The sequence below is a fragment of the Chionomys nivalis genome, chromosome 2 (assembly GCF_950005125.1).
Source record: "Chionomys nivalis chromosome 2, mChiNiv1.1, whole genome shotgun sequence".
Classification (NCBI taxonomy): Eukaryota; Metazoa; Chordata; class Mammalia; order Rodentia; family Cricetidae; genus Chionomys; species Chionomys nivalis.
In genome coordinates, this window is record NC_080087.1 from 39,476,711 (window position 1) to 39,504,415 (window position 27,705).

Sequence of the window (27,705 nt, forward strand, 5' to 3'; positions counted from 1 at the left end):
CAGGACATTGAGGATGTCACCCTCTGTCAATTCCTGTCTTTCCCCAGACATGGGCACACATGCACACACACACCATCACATATAGGTGGGCATACCTTTGAGAACAAACTCAACACTCACACTCATCTATATACACATGCACAAAGTCAGTCCAAGCAACAATCTAAGCAGGCATAATTCCATGAAGCCTTTTGGGGAGTGCTGATATACTGTTATCCATTACATTATGATTTATTAATGTGTGTTTTCCTCCGAGAATTTTACAAGGAAAGAAAAATTGGACATTCTACATGTCAAATTTCTCTTTAGAGAGTCGTAGTGCTTCCAAAGTAGCAAAGAACTCTTACATTAATTATAATGATGCAATTATTTTTCATTATGGTAAAGTATACACAACATGAAATGTATTTTAAAGCATATGGTTCAGTTACATTTAATACATTCATCCTCTAGTTCCAGCTGTACAGCTTTTCAATCAAAATCTGACTGAATCTATTTCCCTCTGGGAAATGTATTTCACTTTTTAATTTGGTGCGTCTAAAGGAGAATATATTCATAGAAAAACTAATCAAATCTCTTTTTTAAAAATTAGAAAAATGTTGAGAGTTTAAATGACTTTCTTAAAATCACATTGGTAGTTAAGACAGCATACATCTTAGTCGGGTTTCCTATTTCTGAGGACAGGTTATTTGGTATTTCTAGAAACTTCCCTTGTTTTAATTTCTGTTCCTGTTCAGATTATTTAATAATCTAAAAAGTATATACTGACATTTTTCACAGAAGTATTTAATATTCAAGTAAGCATTTTGGACTGAGAATATGGCACAGTCAGCAAAATGTTTGCTTAGCAAGCTTGAAGGCGTGAGTTCTGCCCTGAGATTCTAGGTAAGAAAGCTGGGCCTGCAGCCTAGAATCCCAGGTCTAAGGAAATGGAGATGGACCCTGGTCCTCACTGGAGAGCCTAATTGGTAAGTTCCAGGCCAAAAAGAGACCTTGTTTCAAAGGACAGTGATACAGAGGTGATCATTTGGCCTCCACACACATGTGCATGCCCTTTGGTATACCCATGTCCATACACATATGCATAAAATACGCACCTAATATTTAAATGTTATATTATGCTTGACTTATGACTTTATCATCATGATTTTCTTATGACAACTTTCCTTGTAATAACTCTAATCACATGATTTTCTTCTTAGGTCTATTTAAGGTCATGGCTGATAAAACTCCATACCTTACAGTGGAAGAAATCACAAGAACCATTCATATTGGACCTAGTAGACGAGGGCATCCTTGCTTTTATCACCTGAAGGATATAAAAGTAGAGAATCTTACCATAAAGCAGGGTGAGCCGATAAGGCTCAACTCAATTGAAGAGATTGACGGAGAAGTACTGGTGAATTGCGGTGTGGTAAGGAATCATCAGAGTCATTCATTCACTTTGCCATTGTCACAAGAAGGAGAGTTCTATGAGTGTGAGGATGAACATATTTATACCCTAAAAGAAATTGTTGAATGGAAGATTCCTAAGAACAGAACACGGACTGTGAAACTTAAAAATTTCTCAAATAAGTGGGACTCGCCCAATCCATTCCCTGAGGACTTTCATGGAACTGTGATTCTCAATCCTGTTTATGAAATCCAAGGTGTGCTGAAATGTAAGTATACACCGAGAATGACGTTCTGGGTGAGTGAGCATGGTGGGGGTTTGAGTAGAACCCCACAATGGAATTAGAAACATAAGAATGAGACTCTGTCCCTGTCACTCATTAAGTCTCTTAGATTCTGCATCTGTACTTAAGAAAGCCACAGATAGATCTGTCTTAAGGAACTAATTAAATAGTGAGTTTGAAGGTTATATTATAAATTGTATCATGCTATTCAAGCACAGGATACTATAACTCTCAGCTATAGGTAGACTAAAATGTTTGTTCTTTTTATTGGTTATTAGGAGTTAATTCTTAGAATGAGCATCTAAAAGCAGTTTTCTTGTTTTTTTAAACCATGACAATTTTTTTTTTAATCCCTGTGTGTTATGACTGGTCACAATTTCTTTTAACATAGATTTTCTGACTTAAAGAAGATGATGTGGTAAATTAATTTTCACATTGGTATATTCCAATAAGCAATCTTAACTGAGTTTCTTATGTTTTAAAACTATCTGCAAAAAGCATTGCCATTCCAAAAATATTAATATATTAAGAAAATTTCAAGCTTATGGTGTGTAAATGGGGCAATTAATAGATTACATACTTCTGAATTGGCTTTAGACAAGCCTGATAGCATGCCCAATAATCCTGGCTTTTCTGGAGGCTGAGGAAAGAGAATGGCAAGTTCAGGCCTGCCTAGATGACAGAGAGTTCAAAACCATCCTGGTCAAATAAGCAAGACTTTGTCTCAAATTTAAAAAAAAAAAAAAAGGAGCACAGAATACAGATGAGGACAATTGCTTAACATAGGTGAGGCCCAAGGCTCAATACCATTCAAAATAGGAGCCTTGAGTAAGTTGGGTTTGCCCTCATAGAGTTGTTTCGAAAGTGAAATGAAATAGTACTAAAAATCACTAAAGAACTTAAGATCACTAATCAATTAAAATTCAATCAATTGATTTTGAACTAAAGGTATAGAAATAGTTTGTGTGATTCGATTTTATATTGAGACCACTGCAGATTTTAGAACTCGCAGTAGCGTTCTGTTAGCTGCCCCTAAAGTAAGCAACTGAGACGGGTGACTGAGTTTCTCTTACTGTTCATAAACAATAGAATAACATTTTCTCATTTTCAAATCAGTGAATTTTCTAAAATTATCGTCTTCTACCTATCACCTGCTTGCAAGTGAGAACAAACCCAGAACTCAAACTTATGGACCAAGAGGTTAGAACTTTTAAAAACTTTGGATTAGGAATCAAGGACTCATAGTTGGATGGGAGGTAGTCAAATGATGCAAGAGCCAACTTAAAGATTCATTGCAAAGACAACTTTTCAGAAAGTGGATAAGTGAGCGGACATTCAGCACAGCTGCGTAAACAGAGATAAATATAAGAATATACACGGCTGGGCAGGTGTGTGTGTGTGTGTGTGTGTGTGTGTGTGTGTAACCATCCACGGAAGGCCATGAAATCTATTCAAAGAAATAAACTTGAGAGTTATTCTAGTCAAGACAGATTGTTAAGCAGGGAGAGGCAGAACATCGGAGCATAGTAATTCCAGTGGGAAATTCAGCTGGAGTAAAATTCCGTTCAATAGACACAGCAATGGGAAAGACAGAAGACATAGACAGACTTAGTATGTGCAAGATGTACCATAAACAGGGTCTAGACATCTATTGTATGGGAACTTGGTCAATAGATCAAACTCTTCTCAGCCTTTGATCTCGTCTGCTGGGTGAATGCATATGCATTTACTAAATATGAACAGCCAAACAACAGGGTTTGTTAAAATAATTGTTTAGGTAGATTTAATTAGAGTTTTCTTCTAACCATGAGACAACCTTTGGTTAAACAACATTCATGAAATGTTTTAGCTCTAGCTCTGATTCTACTATTTATTAGAATTAAATTTTCATCTTCCTTGTACTGAGTCACTTTTTTTGGAAAAAATTTTAATGTTACTTCTTAACTGTATTGGCAGCTCAGGATATATACTGCCTGAGACTAGCTTGCATGTATACAGACTACAGAACATTTCATGAAAGCAAAGAATGGGAACCTGCCCTAAGTACCCCATTAAAAAAGTTTTTGTGTTATAGGTATTTTCCCTAAATATGATGAGGAAATGATGCTTTCACTCCATTGCAGCTTTTTTTTGCATTTTTTTTTTTGATCGAAGTCAGATACTTCTTGAACTCAAGAGATATTGCACGGTTGCTTTTGCCCTGCCTGGGTATCAGTCTAAAACTCCGAGGCTTGAGTGCTTTTATTCCCTCAAAGATACAGGAAGAAAAAAACTGGTCCTGGAGAGATAGAATGTTTCATAGTAATCTTAGAGGAATATGGAAATCATAGGACACTAAAGGACTATAAATATTGATTTTCTGAAGAAAAAAAGAAAATGGCAAGTAACTAAAACAGAGGAATACAAATATTTTACTCTTATAGCTGATTTTTAGTATCTTACTAATGTGACAACTTATATATCCCAGAGAAAGGAAAAGCAACAAAAACGACGAGGCAGTTCTCAACATCTGGGTCATAACCCCCTTTGGATGTCAGATGAATCTTTCACAGGGATTGGCACCCATCAGAAAATAGATTCTACTTTATGATTCATAATAGCAGCAAAATTGTAGATATGAAGTAGCAGTGAAAATAATTTTATGGTTAGGGGTCACCACAACATGAAGAACTGTATTAAATGGTCATAGCATTAAGAAGGTTGAGAACCTCTATGTTAAAAGGGAAAACATGTTCCTGGTTTCTGGTCAAAATTCATTTCTAGGCCTATTACCTTCCTGTCTATCAGACACACTCAGAGATTGATCCATGTGTTACTACATTCCCAAGATAAGTAAATATCCCAAGCCTGTAACTCTTTGTCTCATATAAATCATTGCAATATGTGTGTTTTAGTTAGGGCTTTTGTTGATGTGAAGAGACACCATGTCCATGGTAACTATTATAAAGAAAACCATTTTATTGGGGTGTATCACTAACAGTTCAGAGGTTTAGTCCATTATCATCATGGTAAGAAGCAAGGCAGTATGCTAGCTGAGGATCCACAAGCAACAGGAAGAGGTCTGGAGCACTGGGCTTGGCTTGAGCATATATGAGACCTCAAAATCCACCCTCACAATGACACATTTCTTTCAACAAGGTTATTCCTACTCTAAAAATATACACACTTCCTAATAGTGCCATTCTCTGTTAACATATGGGGGCCAACTACATTCAAAACACCACAACATTTTTCTTTTTTTTTTTTTTTAAATATGAAATTAATGTGATTGGGCACATGGAAGAAGGCTCAATATTTATGAATAAAAATCGAGTCATTTAAGTTTTCTTTCTAAAAAATAGAGTCTTGAATATTGACTTTGTTAATATTATGTTTTGATGCATGGGTTAATAGCTAGTTCCTTCTTAATTAAACAAATTCAGTATCAAAAGATGCCTTTCTAATGAAATCTTTTACAGGAAAGCTTAATGCTGCCCAAACTGGGGGCCCAGTCTTCAAAAAATTATATAGAGACATCTCCTTTTGTCATAGCTGATGTTTGAATCCACGAGGTAAAATGGAGACTCAGAAAGAAAGTTCTGGATGTTGCATTTTCAATAATAACTGAAAAGGAGGAAAACATTTTCATTTGTAGTTTCCTAAGACCTTAGGGTAAACAGTGCTGTTTCACTTCTTTCTGTTGTTTAATTATAAAAATCAAAATGCTGAATAATACCTAAGAAAGATATGACAAAGTTACATGCGAACCTTATGACTTTGACTATTCTCAAATTTCCCCTACACTCCCCTCCCCTACTCCGAGGTAATTCATTTTTAATATTTTCTTCCCTGCTTTCTGGTATCTGCCTTCCTATTCCCAAATATTAGGACCATTAGTGGTTTTCTAGTTATGGACCATTTTAGATAGTAATAATTAACTTTTTTTTTTTTTTGGTCATGGATCCTCTTTTGTTGTTGTTGTTGTTTTAGCCTTATTTCCCATTTCCAAACTCTCAATGCATGATGTCAGGTCTCAACACCAGTATTTTTGTTAATATGACGCTGACCCAAGTAGTTTATGATGAGTATAATTCCTTTCCTGTCATGATGACCTTGTTGTTTTGGCTTGGATTTTTTTTCAGTCCTTTCCCAGATCTCCAAAATAATAGTGAAGCTATTAGTAGTTCTCTATATGTTGTGATTTTCCCTTGAGGGCATGCGCTCTGGAGTTCCCCCATCCTTTCGCTCCAGCCTAAATCTGCTGCCATAGGTGTATTCGAGTACAAGCATCCTGACAGTGTCTTCCTCTGCCTTGCATTGGTTGAAAGCTGTTTCTATAATCACATAAGGAAATTCCCTTTCTAGCTTGTCTTGGAGTCCTGGCAAGGCCCATCCTCCACATGCACCCTCAGATCAGTAAAGAAACTGCAGGTGTGAAAACCTTTTATCCCCCATGCCCACACACACGGCTGGCACTTTAGCCACTATACAATTCTAGGTGGACAAGAGTTTTCTGAAGTCTCTGCTCCTCCCTCTTCCGTGATTGCCTCTGAGGGACTGTGGCTTCCTGTGGTCTCCACTGTGGGCTGTGGTGGTCTATGTTTTCATAGTGATGATAATTTTGGGACTGAATGTTTATGTGTTTATTTTCTGAAAAGATCTTTTTTTGATATCGTCTCAGTAATCATTGTGTTCTGTCTTTAACTTCCAATTACAAATTAAAGCCTCAATCCCAAAGCAAGGCTTCTTTGTCTTGCACTCTTGATTTGGTTTACCTTTATGGAAATTTCCTTAACTACAGTTCTACCATATGATGAATTTTAAATTTCAGATCTCATATTTTTAATTTCTAAGAATTACATAATAATGTAATATATCATTTAAAATATGATGCCCCAATTTAGCTTTAAGAATGCAGTATGGTATTTTATTTCAGAGAAATTTTTTATATTTTCCCATAGTCTTGACACTATTACCAGCAGTTTATAACCTTCACTTGGTGCTCGTTGCTGTTCTGTCTGTTTTATTCTTGCTTCAAGTTTGGATTTATCATTCTGATTAAGTGGTTCCATTAAGTGTCTGCTATTTGTCACATGTCCTTATTGACATGTGAGGCACTTTTTAAAAGTTCTAGCGGATGTACCACCTCTGTACAGTCTCTGTGTTTATGAGTTCTAGGCTTTTTCACTGTAGTTGGTCATTGCCTGTACCAGTTCTATGATTTTTTTCTTCCGGAATTTACTTAGTTTCACTGAGATATTGGCCTGCTGTCTCCTGGGGTTATATTTAATCTCAGTAGCGAGTAGCTGAAGGACTCACCATGGTCCCTATGCTTTTAGACTTAACACTACTGTTTCCCAACTGAAACGTTCTTCTGTTACCCCAGGTTCTGAGGTCCTTTCCTGTTTCCTGTACAGAGATGTAGTAGCAGGGAGGGGGTTCCCCCGTCCCCAGAATACTGTGAAGACCTGCATTTAATATTCAGGCATTAAAATAAACTACTTTGTTTTTAACCATTAGCTTCATTTTCACATTTAAAAGGCTTGTATGTCTCAAATTCCTAAATATTTTGGGAATTCTGCGGAACCAGCAAGGCATACTTTTCCCAGGGTCTGTGTCGTCAGGCACATGCTTATTCCTCGTCCCTGTCCACTGGGCCATTTCACGGCCTTTCGTAAGATTTCTAGCTTCCTTGATTTCACTTTGCAGATGTCAAATGTATTGACTCTAACTCTTTGAGTCGGTTTTTGTTTGCTTGTTTCTTTTCTTTCTCTCTGTTTTATTGTTTTATCCTTCTTGTAAGTTTGAGAGACAAGAGGATTGGAAAGAAACATTTTACCCATAAACCTTTCTACTTGCTTAATTAGACTTAGACCAGAATGTTAGCTAGACCCACCGTAAATTCTGAAAGGACTGGATGATGTTATTGCAAATATGAATGTATTATATAAATACACAGTATCTTAGTAAGACAATTTTAGTCCATAAAGAAATTTCTATAGTTTTTACATTTACTTTAAAGCTTCAGATAAAACAAATGTTCATAAGCACTCCGTAAGTCAAGTACGAGAGTGAGTGATTAAAGCAATAAAATATTGTTTATGAACAAATATTTAAATAACACTATACAGTAGATCCCATTTAGGTAACAACAGCTTTTTTCTGACCCAGCATATGTGGATTTGATTTACTATGATGACATATTTGTGATTTTAATGGTTAAAAAGAATGCCAGCTTCATGACACTGAAGTTGCGATTGCTTATATTCTTCCTATCGGATTGTTTCGGTTCTTGGTGCTTTCCTTGATGCATCATGAAATTCTGGGATGTCATGATATCAAACACCCGTGCATAGACTACTTAGCATCCATTTCACTTATTTCATTACCGCTAACAGAAAATATCAAAAGGCAAGCAGAAGAAGGCAAACATTTCTTTTGGTACATATTTGTTTTTAGACTACCAAATACTAAGATTTTTTGTTAGTATTCTTTAGAGAAATATATGCATGTATATATACATATCCACATATATAGTTGGTCAATATATGTAGTAGTATTTATTTATTTAAAAGAATTGACTTTTTCACATGTGGAGTTGATAGTAAGTTCTTATCCTGTAGGGTGGAATCTCAAATGTGAGTTAATGCTGTAATTTGAGGCAGAATTCTTATTTCTAGGAAACCTTTTGTCTAAGACCTTTAACTGAGTTCAGGTGTTACTTGCATAGACATGGCATCTTCACAGCCAACCTTAGGTTAGTGCTTAATGAAGCAGGAATTTTAGCCTAATCCTGTTTACGTGTAAAAATAGTCATCGTGAGGCTGCATAGGGAAACCCTGTCTTAAAAACAAACAAAACAAAAAAAACCCCAAAACCAATGGAAAAATATAGCGAACTATATCATCTAGTATAAAATACTTTTATGACACATTTTCTTCAGATTTCATAAAAAAAAAGAACAAAATGTAAAAAGTAAAATGGTGTAAATAAAAATAACCAGCACCCTCTTCAGACGGTCATGGGATAATTTATTGAAAGATCAATTTATAACAATCCTATAATATTATTTCTTTGATGTTTAAAAATATGAACACGTATTAACTGGGCATAGTGATGGCCACTGTTTTTTAAAATGTGCATTGCTGTTCTTCCTGCATGAGGGTGTTGGGTACCGCGGAACTGGAGCCACAGACTGCTATGAGCTTCCGTGTGGGTGCCCACTTTTAATCTGAATTTTGGGGAGGCATAGCGAGACAGATCTCTGTCAGTCTGAAGTCAAGATGGTCTACATAGTGAGTTCCAGGATAGCCAGAGTTACATAGTGAAAACCTGTTTCAAAAAACCCAGATATAAACAAACAAATAAGTAAAATAAATTTTAAAAACCTTAAAAATTAAGTAAATAAAACATGAACATGAAAAGTTAGAGGTGACTATCTAGAAAATTCCAGAGTATGACCTTTGTTCACTTGAAATAAATTTGAATAAATTTTATAAAACCACAAAATAAGTACCAAGAAAATTTAGGTTAAAATGGTTGAACTAGAAACCAAATTTTAATGTAAGAGTCTGAAATAACTCAGAACTGAGAAATCACCAGTCAGACTCATAACTGAGGTGGAATAAAGAGTATTATCCATTCCAAAAATGTAACAAAACTATTTCCTGGCTGATATATGGGGAGGGAATTTGTAGAACTGCTTTCATGATAAAGCAAACATGTAGCCTTAAAAGGCAACTGACAAAGAAATCAAGCTTACGAAGTGAAACCTCCCAATGGGTAAGTAACCAACCTTCCTATTAAATAACAATATAAGAGAAATATAAGCGGGAAGAAACCAACCATGGCTGGGACTTATGAGAACTTGCTTCGCATAGCATTCCCTGCTTTCATGTTCTCAGTAAGACCATCCAAACAAATGTTCAGCTTTCTACAAGTGAAAATTATGTATCCAAGGAAACATGCATTGCCCAACACTACCAAGATTAAATGTAATTGTTTGTTTTCTCTTGAAAAACACTTTTGAGTGAGGGTCTAAAAACTCAGACTGAGATAACAGGGCCTCTCTGGTGGGCCATGCATAAAGACCTCTGAATAACATTTGCCTTTGCCTGAAAAAAACAAGGAGGGGTGTGTGTGAAATAACTCAGGTGCACAGAAAGGAACAAGTCTTGGTTTCTTGGAGAAAATGGAATCAAATTGTTTTTCATAACAGCTCCCTTCAGATAACCTGATAACATACCCGGCCAGAATAATTCATATTTACCCAGAAGGAAAATTTGGAAAGTCTAAACTACAATTGTCAAGTACATATTGCTTCTTCTTCAGTCTAGTTTCAATCTAGAAAATTTGCAACAAATACCTCCAGGAATGCCTCTCATGCCGAGTTACTGCTGTCTTATCTATCTATCTATCATTTTGAAGTCAAAGACAGCGCTTCAGCAAGTGACATTTTCTAACTTAGCTTACATTCTTTCTCTATCCTTTTTATCAGGGGAGAAGATTGCACTTTTCCTATTGTAAAATAACAAATGCTTGTTAAAAGAACTCATAACACACACACTCATACACACACACACACACATACACACACACACCTACACGCACATGCACATGCAAATACACACACATGTAAATACCCAGAAGTATATTTTACAAAATGTAACTGGGTAATCAAAGTGATTTATAAATTTATTTAAAATGTGATTTTCCTACTCCTACTATGGATATTTTAAATAAAACCATCTGCTGTTTTCTGAGAAAAATGAAAGAGCAGGAGAGATCTGGAGCCGATTCTTTGCTGTAACAGTACTTACATAGGAATAGTTACATCTACCCCACGTTTAAAACATAGGATACTAAGTTTTGCTTATTTGCTCAACCATGGTGATCTGCCTGCTAAAAACAGAAGGTTTCAATTTATAACAAAGAATTCACAATATCTTGTGTTCATGTTATTTGAACAGGATATTCCTAGATGGAGATTTTGGGTATGTATTGTCTTCAGTGTTTCCCATTAAATGAATTTTGGAAAGCATTCTCCTGCTACTTCTAACACTTCTTCTGTTCCTCATTTTCTCTTCTTCCTAGGGTTCCCATGTCATGACACATCTTTTGTAATTGTCCCACAGTTCTTGGCTTCTCTGTTTCATTCTTTTCAACCTTCTTTGCCTTTACTTTAGGACATTTTATTAGTTTATGTTCTAACTTCTCTATTCTTTGCTTGGCAGTATCTAGTCTATTATGTAATTCATCTTTGTTTCTGTCCCAGTTACTTTTTTTCCCTAGAACTCCCACATCTCTTCTGTATTACCCATTTTTTTCTTCAATAACTCTATTTGCCTACTGACCATTCAGTAGATACTTGGTCAGATATTCCAAACCCTTCCACGTTTGAATTTGGTTTGTTTCCTGAATTATGGTTTGTTGATAACGAGGGTCTCGTGAGCTCAAGCTGTCTTGAAGATAGTCATGAATTCCTTTGTTGAAGGGAGCTGCTTGTTCGTCCTGGCCACCCAGAACTGAAATAATCACACAGAAACCATATTATTTAAATCACTGCTTGGGCCATTAGCTCTAGCTTCTTATTGGTTAACTCTTACATATTAATTTTACCCATTTCTGTTAATCTGTGTTTTGCCATGTAGCTGTGGCTTACCAGCTAAAGTTCCAGCATCTGTTTCAGGCAGGGCTCCATGGCTTCCCTCTGACTCCACCTCCTTTCCCCCAGCACTCAGTTTAGTTTTCACCATCTAGCTCTGTTCCCCTATAGCTCTGCTATAGGCCCAAAGCCTTTCCTTTATTAATCAATGATATTCACAACATACAGAGAGATATCCTACATCATTTCTGATTCTCCTGCTTCCATCTTGCAAAGGTTGGGATTACAGACATGCATTAAACTTGAATCGTGTTTTGGCATGTGCTTTGCTTCATCAAATTTCCTTTTGTCTTTTACAATTTATCTTCTAATTATTCCCAATGGAAAGCTGAACAAGATGTTTCAAGTGAAAGAAACAAAGTTAAATACTGAGTAGTGTGATGTTTCTATGTTTATAAGGCTAGGAAGAAGGTGGGTTTTTTACTGTGCATGTTGTAACTGTGTCAAAGTCTACAATTTCCTGTAATGTCTTTGGTCAGTTCTGCTTTCATTTCTCTAGGGACACCTTTGTAGTTAGGATCTTAGATGTCTTTCTTTAATTCAGAATCCTTTTATTGTACAGGAGTAGTCAAAAATTTTTGCAGGTGAGGTACTACAGTATCTTATAATTAGGGTTCAGTTATTCAGTGAGCCTGTGTGTCTAGAACATGGTTTTCATAATCATAAGTGTTTCTCAGCTCCTGGCTCCCCTTCTTACAGGGGTGACAGAATGTTTATCCTGAGCTGGAGTGGGTATTCCCCTTCCCCTATGTGGTTATAGAAGAGGTTTGGGTATTTCCATTTTCCCAAGTAGAAACTAAGATAAAATTGACTTAGGTTGGGTAAGACCTTTCTTTCAGTTGACTAGGATTTGATAAAACCCTACATGCTGGTTAGATTCTGATAAAATAAATGTCCCTAGATAAGTCTTTTAAGGAGATCAGAGGTTCTGGTAACAGATTTTTTTTCTTCACTTTAAAAAATGCACAAGGGGACTTTCTTTAGCCTTCACCTAGAGAACCTGGAGTGCTTTCTGGAAAGAAAGAGTGGGGGGTCTTGGAAAGCACAACCCTTCAGTGTTAGTCTCCAGTTCGTTCTTAAACTCCCACAATAATCAATACCCCTTTAACATTGTCTCCATGGTCTGGGGTGATCTGTGACACTGCATCATATATGCTATAGTTTCAGGTGTCCTGCTTCCCTATGATCTCCCCTCTCTGAAGGACCTAGAGCATGTTGCCTATTCCATTTCCCTGTGCAAGGCATACACAAAGAGATTTTGTTCCGTGCTTTTTGTTTGTTTGTTTTTGTTGAGGAAGAAAGTTTTGGGCATAGAAGAGTTCACTTTGCCAATATTTTTAGACTCTTACATCTCTATTATAGAAATTTGACAAATGCTCATTTCATAGAATAGATCATTGAATGAGAGAAATTACAACTTTAAGGGATTCATTTTAAATGAAGTACAATATGCTTTGACAGTAAAACTATTTTACCTAATGAAATTTTAAATGGAAGTATACTTTACTTGATCATTGCTTTTAGTGTTCATTTAACGAACATTGGGGCGATATCTTCTTTTCTCTCATTTGGTTCTTTATCTCCTGTGATGGAGACAACATTCTAGACTGGGATGTATTGATGGGCAAAACAGTGAAAGACTTCTGATGTTAGTGAATATGTTCTACTTTGAGGTAATAAATAATAGAAAATGGTCATAATGAAAATGTAAGTTCTGTGTAATGATTGGAAGTGAAACAAGGCATGGTAACTGCAGAAACTGAGAACACAAGGCAGGCAAGGATTATCATTGTAAGCAGAACATTTAGGATAGATTACATTGAGGAGCTGGGTGGTTGTGGTGCATGACTTTAATTACAACACTAGGGAGGCAGAGGTAGGCAGATCTCTGTGAGTTCGAGGCCAGCCTGGTCTACAAGAGGTAGTTCCAGGGCAGCCAAGCCTGTTACATAGAGAAACCCTCTCTCAAAAGGGGGGGTAGAGTAGATTTCATTTAGGAGGCAATGTTTGAGCAGATTTGAAGAGAGCTCCACCATGAGGACCTGTAGGCAGATGAGTCACAGCGTGCAAAGAAGAAAGAATTGACAAGAGCTCAGAGAGAGGTCAATGAGTTAGAGTGAGACAACTTAGCAGAGGAAATCAAAGCAGTACTAAGGACCAGGTAAAAACTTGGCTTTGTTTGATACTGTGATTCTATGAACAGATGGTAGATATAATTGATTTAAGACCTAAAAAGAATATCTGTCTACTCTTTTGAGATCTGGCATTATGGAGACTCATTAGGAAGACTTGCAACAAACCAGGTAAGAAATAATGTGGCACAGACAAGAATTGTCTTGATTGAGGTGATGGTCCACAGGTAGTAGAAAGAAAGAAGATTTGAAGACATCTCTGGGTTTGTTAGAAAGAAGAAAGATAAAGAAGATGGAGAAAGCATTGGATACTATTTGCTTTGTGAGGAAGGGCAGACTTTACATCAAAACTGTTAATTTTGAGATAATGACTATATGTGCAAATAAAGGTCTTAAATAGATACATGAAACTGAGGGGCATTATTTGGCTAGAACAGTAACAAACAGATGCTATTTAGAGGCATGAACATGTAATGTGAAGGTACTAGAAAGAGAACTCTAGGTGAAGGGCGTAGGTAGAGAACAGAAGCCAAGACACTTTAAAAGGCATGTGTATGTGGGCAGTGGGTGGTGTGGAAAGAAAAGAAGCAAGGAGAAAATGAGAGGGATCATACGTAGAAAAGGGGAACATTGATCAAAGTAGAAGGAATCAAACCTGCTTTGTCAAGTGCTATTGGTATGTTTTGCAAAATGATACAGAAGGACCAACTCACACTAACTTTTTATTATACTCACAGATTGGGGCATCTCCCAAGCCTCATCAGAGCAACTTCATTTGGCAGTATATGGAGGCTAACACAGAGACAAGTCATGGGCCAAAGTGTAGAGAGCAAGCGACTGTGGAGTACTCAGACCTAAATAAGGACCTCTATATCCCACCCTTCTCCCAAACTCGGGAATTGTTGTTGAAGAGGGTGCAGAAAGACTGTAAGAGCCAGGGGCAGTGCACGGCTACAAGAAAACAGTACTTTCTGCACACAGTTGGGCAGCTGACATATGAACGCATGGCAGTTTCGATAGCATGTATGAGGCCTGTGCAAACTCAAGCCAGCCCAAATCATAACACAGAGATGGAAGATGAGCATAGAGTCTCATTCCCAGCTGAGAAGCTATAGCTACTGGGAAAGAGAAATTTGTTTTGTTTTGTTTTGTTTTTAAGAGCATTGGCTCCCTGAATCTCTAATATACTCTACTGGGTGGCCATACACAAAAGTATATATAGGCAGCCCTAAATTTGACTTGATGGATTTAAAAATAATAAATGAGATCTCTAAGTTGGGTGGGTATGGTATAGGGGATGAGTATGGGAATAGATGGGGAATTGAACATAATCACAATACAATGTATGAAAATCTTGAATTACTAAAAAAAATTAAGAAACAAAAAGAAGTACTGAAGATCAGTAAATAGACAGTGAAAATTTGAATATAGGGGTTATTCAGCTTGACCTGAGATTTCTTCAGAGGCCATGGCAATCTCCAAAAATAAGAAAGATACTTTTTGCCCACTGCAACCACTATTGTGAAGCAATGTAGGTAAGGACATGGCTTGCAATATGGCCCTGATATTCTGATGGGACAATTCAGAGATCCCTCAAAATCCCAATGACATCTAGGCTACCAATCTGTATTTAAAGAATAGGATGGCCATCTACAGCTTATTGTAAAGTTCTGAAAACTGGTTATTTTTTATTCAGTAAACAAGATTTCAGTTTCTAAAATTGTCTGGATTTAAGAATTCCCATGACACATATTATTAAGTTTGGGAATACGCGTTATAAAATAAACTGAAAAATAAGAGAAATTGGGGTTTATTTTTCTTAGAGCTCTTCTTTTTGTTATTTTTTATTTTAAATGAACCTATAAATTTTACAGCACTTTATTGTAGAGGTCACCACTTATTTGACTTTATTTTTCTACTAAGTAAAATTATATGTTTTATGCTATGTCATCATAAACTCTATTTAAAAGAATATATGGGACATGACACACATTATATAGGTTGTATTTTCAAATGCTAAATAAATGATTAATGATAGTTAAAAATAACATGCAATGTTGTATAAGAAAAATATGTTCTAAGCTTTTGCACTTTTAATTTTCAAGAACATTGGTAAAGTCTCTAATGTGGTGTCACATGCCCTTAATCTTGGCACATGGGAGGAAAAAACAAGAGAATTGCTACTCTACTTGGGGAGGACTGATTGGGATATACAGTGAGTACCAGGTCAGTAGCCTTGGTCATTAGGCTGTTTCAAACAAAGACCAATAAGAAATTCCACAATACACAACTGTAACCAGTTCCACCTTACCCACTCCCCACCCCCAGACAAAAAAGCAACAACCAACTGACCAAGCAAACAAACAAGAACACTGACTTACAGTAACTAGAGATAGGGGAAAACAATATAAATTTATGAAAATGTTTATAAAACTTGTATCAGAATGATGCCAGAATATATGCTGTTATGAAATCATTTTTAATTCAAGAATATTAATAGCAATACTTTCGGGCAAACTAAGTATTATGTAATTGAGAACAATTAAAAACTATGTACACAATGTTTTAAGTGACTCCGAGGTCTCAAATAGTTCTTAGAATCCCAAGTCACTTGTTCTCAGTGATACAGCTGTTGTGTATCCACCGTCTTGCCACATGTGTTCTTTGACTTTGACCCACCCTATAACACCAGTTCTATTTAGGTAAAATATAGTGCTTGTGGGAAAAAAAAGTTAGTTTTGACATTTGAAAAAAAATCTGTCTTTTATGCCATACTTACTTTTTTGTGTGTTTTTTTTTGTTGTTGTTGTTTTGGTTTTTTGTCATGTGTTGTTAAACCATATAGGATAAGATTAGTCTTAAGAGCTGTGCTTGGGGCCTTATACGTGAGCTTCACCTGAATTATCAAATTGGTTTCTGTAATGAGTTTACATACAATCCCTGGATCTCAAAATTAAGACTTAGAATCAAACAATGATAAGACTCACACCTATTTATTTATATGCATCTTCATATATATATATGATACTTGTCATAATACAAATATATAATTGCAAGGCTGAGCAGCATTTGAGGCAGGAGAATGATTGCCATTTGTAGTAGCAAGGAGGAAGTGGTTTTTGGTAATGTTTATAGGGTATGAGGGATTGGATAACGTCTATTTCTTAAGCTAAACATGTTGGCTTATGTATCATTTTTATCATAAAATTTCAAAGCTGAAAAAGTCTTATATAAGCAAAATTATATCATGATTATTTTAGTTCCTTAATCCCCTCCTAATTGAAATTTATCTCTGGTTCCAGGAGACCATTTCACAGAAAGCACTTTGAACAAAATGTCAGTTGTCTTTTCCTTTTCATTTTCAGTTCAAAAGGACATAGTCCGGCTTCTCCCCAGTTTAGACGTTGAAGTCAAAGATATTACTGACTCTTCTGATGCTAACTGGTTTCTTCAGCTACTGTCTACTGAAGATCTTTTGGAAATGACCAGCAAAGAGTTCCCTATAGTAGCCGAAGTCATCGAAGTAGTTCAAGGGAATCAGCTGCCGCAGAGTATTCTACAGCCTGGGCAAACAATTATTATCCACAAAAAGTATCAGGCTTCGAGGATCCTAGCTTCAGAAATTCGAAGCAATTTCCCTAAAAGACACTTCTTGATTCCTAGTAGCTATAAAGGCAAGTTCAAAAGGAGACCCCGGGAGTTCCCAACAGCCTATGACCTGCAGATATCTAAGAATGAGAAGGAATCTCTCCATGTGGTAGCCACCAAAGCCTTCCACACACTTCACAAGGAACTGTCCTCTGTGTCTGTTGGGGACCAGTTTCTAGTGCATCACTCAGAGACCACAGAAGTTGTCTTTGAGGGAACAAGAAAAGTGAACGTTCTGGCCTGTGAAAAAATCCTCAGTAAGTCCTACGAGGCAGCCCGGCTTCCTCTGTACATGGAAGGAGGTTTTGTAGAGGTGATTCATGATAAGAAACAGTACCAGATTTCAGAGCTCTGTACACAGTTCCGCTGGCCCTTCAACGTAAAGGTGTCTGTGAGAGATCTCTTCATGAAAGATGACATTTTGGCCGCTACCCCAGGACTGCAGTTGGAGGAGGATATCACAGACTCTTACCTACTTGTTAGTGACTTTGCCAACCCCAGAGAATGTTGGGAAATTCCTATGGGCCGACTGAGTATGACTGTTCAGTTAGTTAGTAGTAGTAATTTGTCAATGGATACAGAACCAATTCAAGTTAGGACTCTGGTAGAAGAGATCACAGAAGAACAATATTACATGATGAGGAGGTACGAAAGTTCTCCCTCACATCCCCCGCCTCGTCCTCCCAAGAACCCCTCAGCAGAGGAGATGAAGTCAACCTTGCTCAGCTTAGCAGAAGAAAGAACAATAGATCTGCCCAAGTCTCCCAAGGTAAGACATCACGGATTTTTCTCGTCCATGATGAGAAAAATGACAATGAGTTTCGAGTTCCTTCTGAGTTTGCTTTTTACTTGCTTTCCTTTCCTTCTTTTGTACTGATTTGAAAGAAGCCTGTCTGATGCCTGCTAGATGAATGAACATCAGCAGAAGAGAAAGCTGTTGCAGCAGTTTGTGCTTGGAGACTTCACCAGTAGAAGTAGCATGAAATCTGTATGGAGTTAGAAATAGAAGTGATGACATTTGGCCACGGCTGAGCAACATTGCCATTCCAATTGACAACTGAACATGTTTAATAAGAGACCTCAGAAGGAATAGCCTTTGATTTTGGAAGTGTGGTTCATTTTTCTTAGGTAGAATTCTCTTAATACTTCACCCAGAAAATGAGCGTACAATGAACTCCCATCTTCTGGTGAGGGGGAGGTGGTAGGAGTTTACTAGTAACATGCATCTCTAACACATGCCTTCGTTTTGTTTTGTGTGCAGAAAGATGTAAAAATATCTTGGCAGAACTGTGTGTGAGAATGTGAGCATCTGCCCACATAATGCCTCTCAGAATTGCAATCTTTAGCAGTTCTACTGAAAAATAAAATCAATAAACCTACAGGCACCATGGGATCTCTATGGAACTAGCATAGAGTCTAACATTGCTCGAGATATTAGACAGTCATCCAGAATCATTTCTACTTGATCTTGATTCTTAACGACTGCCTGCTGGCTACTTGAACTAAGCTTGCCTTCACCTAGGGCATACATGTTTGTGTGTGTGTGGCTGAGGGTCTATGGTTTATGGAAGGAGAATGTGTTCTGTCCCAACAGATTGCTAGAAGTACAAGAAAAACAAAACAATTGGTAAAAGAGATACTATCTATTCTCACCCCATCTTTAGGATTGATAGTAGCACTGGGCATCACGACTCGTATATAGATGTGGATGTGCTTGTGGTTGTATACCACAAAGACTGTTCTAATTGTATGCTAAAGGAATCCTTAAGAATTACTAAACTCATTTTCTTTCCCAGGGGGAAACAGGATAAAACCAGCAAAAATTTGCTTTCTGGGAAACTATTTTTTTTTTTTTTTTAAAAAAATGACCAAATAAAACAGTTCCAAAATAACATCGATTAGCTAAAGTAAATGGTGTCTTTGATTTTCAGACTTAGCATATATTTCTCACTGAGTTTTAAAGATACTATCACTGGTGGTCAGGGTGTAAGTCTAGCGTTCCTAGGTTCTTTGCATCTTATTTCAAAAATGAGGCCAAAAATTCATGTATTTGCAAATACCAAGAAAGCAATGTTCAAAACAAAGCCATAGAACAGATCTCTGTCCAGATTCCACATGAATTTATGGTGTTGAGATCTGAGCCTCGCTCTGAACAATGATGGTTTGTGTTGTAAGGAACCACTTGTTCATCCTGGCTGCCCAGAACCAAAATAATCACACAGAAACTGTATTAATTAAATCACTGCTCGGCCCATTAGCTCTAGCTTCTTATTGGCTAACTCTAACATCTTAATTTAACCCAAATCTATTAATCTGTATATCAACCATGATGTTGTGGCCTACCAGCAAAGTTTTAACACATCTATCTCCATCTACAGATCCATGGCGTCCCTCTGACTCCACCCTTCTTTCTTCCAGCATTCAGTCCAGTCCTCCCCACTTACCTAAGTTCTGCCCTATCAACAGGCCAAGGCAGTTTCTTTATTCATTAATCGTAATCACAGAACAGAGAGGGGACTCCCACATTATGTTTGGAGTTGGTGAAAAGTTATCAAGATGTTATAAAGTTCTGGAACTATTTTTATTTGAGGCAAGAATTGAGGGGCAGCTTAAATTTGAAAGACTAAACTGTATTAATTAAACCACTGCTTGGCCATTAGCTCTAGCTTCTTATTGGATAGCTCTTACATCTTAATTTAATTAATTTCTAGTATTTTACATTTTACCACAAGGCTCATGGCCTACCAGCAAGGCTGCAGCATGTCTGCCTCTGGTGGTGGCTCCATGGCTTCTCTCCAACTCTGCCCTTCTTTCTCCCAGCATTCTGATCAGTTTTCTCTGCCTAGGTCTGTTCTCCTATAGCTCTGCTATAGGCCCAAAGCAGTTCCTTTGTTCATTAATGGTAATCACAGCATGCAGAGGGGAATCCCACATCATTGGTTGAGTTGATGCAGTAATATTGTGACAGACTTCATATGACAGAAAAAGAAAAAAAGGTTAGAGCAGAAAACAGGGATGATGGGTCAAGGGTGATGTTGGTGAATGACTCATCAAATTGAGAAGAATACACAATTTCTTGTTTCAGTTAGTTCTATCAATTGTCATGTGGGTAGAAACAAAGCATTGTTATTTTCTCTGTAAGCTCTTAAAAACATCAATGATGTTACCATTTACCTGTATTCAGAGCTACTGGCCTCCTCATTTTCAATAATTTTTACCACCATGGAGACTGGGGTTTGTTCAGTGGATTGTAGATGGGATACAGCAGATCAGTCAGTTTCTGTGTAATATACCCAGAAAGTCTTAAAACCAATGGTTTCTTATTGTCCCCGTGTCACTCTTTCATGTTTTTTATATTCCCTGGGATAACTGCATTAAGCTTTTCTCTCATGTATGCTTTTGAAATAATTGGTTTTAAGATTTTTTTTTTAATGCTTAACATTAGGGAGCAGCCATTTAAAACAACCCTCTAAGTCTTGGGGTTTTACATGGGATACTGCTTTAAGTTTGGAGAACAATTTGTGAGGGTTATTCAGAGTTTAAATATTAAGACCCATTTAGCTTATTAAAATGCCTTTTTATATGCACAGAAAAGAGTACTAGATGCTTCATTATATGACTTTACTTTTGCTTTCCTAATGGGTCATTAACTTTACTAGATCATTTCTTGCATTGCTAAATAACAGGGCAGATGTATAGGTAGGCTAAAAGTAAGATTCTAGATGTATTAAACATTAGTAAAGTCCATCTGTGGCAGGCATCTGTGGTCAGTTAGGAACACTATGAGTTCATCTAAGATGTTTCTAAATTAAGAATATATGGGGACATCTCATAAGAACTAGGTGAATTAAATAATTCTTTGCCATTGTAAGATTACCAACTATTCTCATGTATTGTTATTATGTCATCAGCATAAAAGAATTGGACAGATTTCCTGGAATTCCCCACCTACATTTAGATTATTATTATTATTTAGTATATTATTATATACCTCAACAAGGACAAATGAAATGGCAATAGAAACTTGAAGACTATGACTTAAATATAGGCGAAAGCATATGAAGGGACACTGGATATCAAGATCAACTACATCAAGTAGTTTTACATGGATTTTATCACTTGCTATTGTAGTTGGAAGCTGCTCATTCATTTCCCAAAATAGTTACACAGAAACTATATTGATTAAATCACTGCTTGGCCATTAACTTAGGTGTCTTTCTAGCTAGCTCTTACATCTTAAATTAACCCATTTCTATTATTTTATATTTTACTATGAGGCTCGTGGCCTACCGGCAAGGTTCCAGCTGGCAGCTTGCGTCTTTCCCCTCTGGCAGCTACATGGTGTCTCACTGACTCTGCTCTCTTTGTCTCAGTATTCAGTTTAGTTTTTCCGCCTAGCTCTATTCTTCTCTGCTGTAGGTCAAAGCAGATTCTTTATTCATTAACCAAATATATTCACAGCATACAGATGGGAATCCACATCGTGCTATAACAATGTTAGCATATTAGTATTTGGGTAATAATGCACATAATCTAAATGTAGGTGGGGAGTTCCAGGATATCTGTACAATTCTTTTATGCTGATGACATAATGCAAAATAAAACCTTTAATTTCTATGCAATTAAAGTCTTAATTAGACAGATACATGTTATAAAGTGGCTGAAAAAACAAAACCATGCCTCTACTTCTACTTTGAGTAGGGTAAACTCCTGCTCACAGGTAGGGTTTCTGTGTCTGAACTAGTTTCAAATAGCTCTGAAGAACATAGACTCGATAGGGTTTTGCCTGTCATGGATATATATGGCTATAGCTTTTGAGTACCACAAAGGAGAAATGGAACTTCTATGTTCTGATGAAAAGGCCTATAACCAGAGAGAAAAACAAACCTTTGGTTGAAAGATGAGTTATTCCCCATCTTCAGAGACTGTAGCTGGGCCCAGAAATCTTACATTTCATGAACTCTGTTTGGCCGTTTAATGCCCCTGTGTCCACTTGTTCCTGGAATTTCTAGACTTCTGTGGACAAGAACACCCAAAGGAGACATTAAGGCAAAAGGCAAGGGGGAGGCAGTGATGGCAAAGTTCTGTGCAACAAGCAAAGTTGAAATGCTGCTGCAGAGTGAGAGCTGGGACTGCAAAAGGCAGAAGGAGAGCCAGGGTCTGTGCACTGCAGAAACAATGCTTGCTCATCTGCTGCTACTGGCCTGTCACTTCTGATCTTGGCTGCGACAGCAGAATCTTATTAAAGAAATCCAGGCTCCTGGGCTATATGGAGAGGAACGTGACAGACACTCAGTTGTAATTGACAGAATTCCATCCCAAATGCTGCAATTTTTGTTTTCTTTCTCATTCACTGGATGTGCTGTAGGCATTAGGAGTATCGAAAGAGACGTCTGTCAGAGAAGCCGTGAATCTACTTTCTTTCTAAATGGAGATTTTCGTCATAGCAGTTTTCAAAGACCATAGGCATTGAAGATAGAAACAGAGATCCTAAAACACTCCATATTTGAATCTGGAGAAGACAGATGGAGGGCATGGGGGAGTCTCTCATTTTTAGTTAGGAGATACAAGTTTTACACATAAAAAAATCAGATACTTATCTCTTGTTCTTACAGCATGACACAGATGAGTAAGTCAGCACTTTCAAGTTACCTGAGTTTGGAGTTTACCCCATTGGAATGTAAATTACCCAGAAACCAGTGAAAATCATGGGACAATTGGGCTGAGCATGAAAAAGAGGAAGTGTTGGGTCAAACCTTGAGTCACAGCTGGACCTGGGAGATCTGTGTCCTCTGGAGTGTGCAGAGCCCCTGGAAGCTGTTTCTGACTTCTCCAAGTGGGAGAGGAGTACAAAGTTAGAAAGTTTGGCTTTGGTCATGGTGTGCTACCCCTTCTAGTTAGATCTCTGACATCTGGGTTTAGTACTTTGGATGTAAAAGAACTGTTAAAATTTAGTAAGACCGTTCAAAATAGGGACTGATTTCAATAGAATTTCAACAAATGATGAATACCTCACCAAATTTTTCTCTGTAGAATTTATGTGTAAAACTGGTCTTATGGCATGACTGAAGTGGACACACATTTGGAAATATTTGAGGGAAAATTTGGCCTTCTTTGAGCTCCAAGCATTTGAATACCCTCTCATCAAAGCTGTGGAGTACAGAGAAGAGTAAGAAGCTAAAACATATTGGTGACATCCATCTGTGGCGGGTATCTGTGGTCAGTTAGGAACACTAATTTTAAACTTCCTAGTTACAATTCTTCTCTATCCTTTACCTGTGGCATCAAGAACTAAAATATTTCCAAATTTGTAACTATCATGTGACCACTAACAGTGACTAGTACCTGTTACTCATAGGAAAAAATAAAATTAAAAATTGTTTTTCAGTATTTTAGTAAAATAATTAAGTTAAAATTGGAATAGATGATTTTTGCATTAGATTTCTAGCTTTTAAGACAATTAGATTAGCTTTCATTTTTAAAATAAAATGGCATGCAAAAATCCCTGTTTGAAATATAGCAGAAGTTTGTAATATTCAATACACAGTGCACGAAAATGAGCACACTGGAATCACCAGCTTTTCATAACAACAATAGGGATTGTAGTGTCCACAATCATTGAGCATAATACGGACTTATTAGGTGGTCAGTTTGTAGTCACTGAAAACTCACTATTTCTCTCTCTATTTCTCATTCTCACTTTCTATATGTCTATATAAGTATATACACATATACATGTAAGCATATATACAGTATATAAGTATATATACTGTGTTATCTATATTCTTATCTTTGGAAATACAAGCAAAATTATTGACTCATCTAAAGCAGGCTTTTAGAAATGGTCTTTTGTTTTCTTTTCACAACTATTATATCCTGTTCATCTAAAAGCTTTTATGTCTCTTAAATACTGCTGGGATTTCACACTTCCTCATGCAGGGCCATATATGCATATTATATTTATATAAACACATAGAACTTACACACACACTCGCACATATGTAAACTTTGATGTATATATCAAACTAGAAAAAAGCATATATCACAGATACATATGATTGATATGTATATATAGAATACATGACACACACACACACACCTGGATATGTTGGTGCATGTTTGCAATGTTAACACTGCATAGGATAAAGTAACACAAATCGTATGCTTAAGGTCTGTCTGGGATATAAAAGGAGACACTGTCTCAAACTAAAATGAAAGGTAAAGTATGAGGGATGGTAAGATAACTCAGTAGAGAAAAGGGATCAAGCCTAGGACCTGAATTGAATCCCCGTGGTCCTCATGGGAGAAATGACCCTTACAAGTTGCCCTCTGGCTTCTGTTGCCATGCCTGGTATATGCTGTGCTGAGAACAGAAGCCACAATGTACATAATAAACAAGCACCCTAGCAATGTAGCTTTATCCTTAGTTCATGCCTTGTGCCATTTGATAGCTTTTGTTGTAGTTTTCGGCTGTGGGGTGGTCTTTTTGTATGCTGTGAACACATGATGCTCTCATTGGTTAAGGAATAAAGCTGTTTTGCCTTATGGCAAGGCATGATAGAGCCAGGTAGGAAATCTAGGCAGAGAAACAGAAGAAGAGTGGCGTCTGGGAGACACCAGACACCCAAGAAGCAATATACCACTAGACCAGTAACACCATGCCAAGTGGCAAAGTATTGATAAAAAAAAATACGAGTTTATTTAAATGTAAGAGTTAGCTAAAAATAAGCCTGAGTCATCAGCCAAGTGTTTATGCGTAATATTAAGACTCTGACGGGAACTGACAGATGGGAGAGAAACCTCTGATTATTGTCTTCTTTAATTCTAGGTGCTTTAGAGTTAAACTTCAGTCTCTTTTCTCTTTGGTATCTAGGCTTATTTTTTAAGCTCATGTCCACACTCACAAATATTTTCATTTTTAAATTTTTTATTAATTTTGTTTATTTTTAAACATATGAATAATTTGCCTGCATGCATACTTGTATATTACACATGTGCCTGGTTCCTGCAAAGGTCAGAAGGGGGCACCAGATCCCCTGGAGGTAAAGATGGCTGTGAATGACCATGTGGGTTCTGGGAATTGAACCTGGAGTTACAAATGCTCCTAACTGTTCTCAAGTCCCTATTTGCACAAATTTATTATGCATATTAAATGACTTTAATTAGAGTTAATTATTCATATAGAGTCATTCATGAACCCACTAGAAATTGTATCATAGATTTCTTCTAAAATCTGTTTAAGGGGCTAGAGAGTTGGTTCATCACTTACAAATGTTTGTTGCTCTTGTAGAGGAATGAAGTTTGGCTCCCAGCACTCACACTAGATGGTTCACAACTAACTTAGCCCCAGCTCTAGGGGCTCGGAGGCTTAGAAGTCTGCTTGGTACCCTTATATTTACACATATACTTGCACACACAGACACACACACACTCAAACATGTAAATTAATAATAAAATAATTTAAACAATATTTAAATATTTTAAAATGTATTTAAGGTGTTAAATGTATTTGAATGTGTTTAAAAATCATTTGCTAAAGAATGTTCTATGCTAGAGAAGTACCAGATACTACCTGATATGAAGTGAGTTTACAACCCCCCTTGCAGGATATTTAAAGGTCTAGAAAGTCATCAGGATGTAAAAATACTTTGTGCTGCCACAGAACTCATAAATATGGGTCTGCCATGCTCAGGACTTTCCTATTTTGGCCCAATGCTGAGAAGAAGGCTCAGTATCCTCTGAATGTTCCCAAAGACAGGAATTAGGTGCTAGAGCACAATATAACAATTACTGTGCTCTCTAAAACAAAGCAAACAAGCAAAGAAAAAAGCAAGCAAAGAAATCACTCCTTAATATTAAATCTTCTTTATCAATTTTTCATCTTTGGGAATACCAGCACAATCTATTGGCTCGTTGGCTCATCTAAAGCAGGCATCTGGAAATGGTTTTTTTTTTTTTTCTGTCTTCTTTGCCTTTAGCAACTATCATTCCTGTTGATCCCACTCCCTTGATGTCTCTTGAACACTGCTGAGATTTCACACTTCCTCAGCACGGGATCCCATCATTTCTGGTTTGCATTTTTGAGCTCTACGTGTGACTATTCTTTCTGTTTCTTTTCATGAAATACTCTAATTAATTATCCATGTTGCTAACTTCTTTATCGTTTTAAGAGAGATTTATGCCTGTGTGACTTTCAGCTGGCTATCTTCTGTGATGTCCTGTGGTGTTTAGGATTTTCCACTATTTGCTGTAGCTATATTAAATTTTCAATAATTATTTTTCTTTTAATGTTTTCTTCATATTATTAGTATCTTCAGATGATAGATAAGAAAACTGAGTGTTATAGGATAATATATACTTATATGAAAACAGTGGTGTAGATGTTAGTATAATATAATATGTACAGAGGAGAACAAGTAAGGGTACGTATTAGAACTTAATACAAGAAACGGACATGAGTCATGAAATAGGATATAGTGGGTTTTTTGTTGTTGTTGTTGTTGTTGTTCTCTAGTTTTAATTCTGACCTGGGTTTTTTGGTTTGGGAAGGAGTGGCTAAGGCTACAAAAATATATTTGATACTGAAAATGTAAAATCTAGTTTTGAAGTTCCACAGTGTAGAAGGAGGGACGTTTGTTGGTTTTCTGGCTGCCCGGCTAGCTTAAACACAAAATTATAACACTAAACTGTATTTATTAAATCACTGCTTGGCCCATTAGCTCTGGCTTCTTATCAGCTAACTCTTATATTAATTTAACCCATTTCTAGTAATCTGTGTAGGGCCACATGGCTTTGGCTTATCTGCTAAGGTTCCGGTAGGGCTACATGGTGTCTTTCTAACTCTGCATTTTCCTCCCATGCTATAGGCCAAGCCAGTTTATTTATTCATTAAGCAATAAAAGTAACACAGACAGAAGGACCTCCAACACCACCACAGTTTCAGAATGGTTGTTCTGTATGGAAGTCCATTGAGGTGTCTAGATTTTGGATCTGGTTAATTTCTGTTTGTTTGTTAGATATTTGTTTTTTATTATTAATTTAATTTATTTTATTTTTTTAATAAAGAAAAAACTCTTTTTTCATTTTACATACCAATCCCAGTTCCCACTCCCTTCCCTCCTCCCACTTCCTCCACCTAGCTCCCTCCCCACCCCCATCCACTCCTCAGAGAGGGCAAGGTACATTGCTTTGGTTAAGGTCCAAGGCCCTCCCCACTATATCCAGGCTGAGCAAGGCATTCATCCAAGGAGAATAGGTTCCCAAAAGCCAGTACAAGCAATAGGGACAAACAAACCCTGGTGCCACCACCCAGCGGCCCCGCAGTCTGCCCCATTCATACAACTGTCAACCACATTCAGAGGGACTAGTTTGCACCTATGCTGGTTCCATCCCTGTCCGCCTGGAGTTGGTGAGCACCCATTAGCTCAGGTAGACTGTTTCAGTGGGTGTCCCCATCATGGTCTTGACTTCTTCGCTCATATTCTCGTTCCTCCCACTCTTCACCTGGACTTTGGGAGCTCAGCCAAGTGTTCCACTGCGGGTCTCTGCCTCTGCTTCTGTCAGTCGCTAGATGAAGGTTCTATGATGACATTTAAGATACTCATCA

The 27,705-nt window shown here is 37.1% G+C and overlaps 1 protein-coding gene across 1 annotated transcript in view; it reads left to right on the forward strand.

Moving 5' to 3' along the window:
- The window catches only part of Themis (thymocyte selection associated), a 184,320-nt gene that overhangs the window by 70,832 nt on the left and 85,783 nt on the right, over nt 1–27,705 (forward strand). The window contains exons 3-4 of the mRNA XM_057762573.1: nt 1,203–1,661; nt 16,817–17,868. Of these exons, the coding sequence (XP_057618556.1) occupies nt 1,203–1,661; nt 16,817–17,868 (1,511 nt within the window). The remainder of the gene's footprint in view (nt 1–1,202; nt 1,662–16,816; nt 17,869–27,705) is intronic.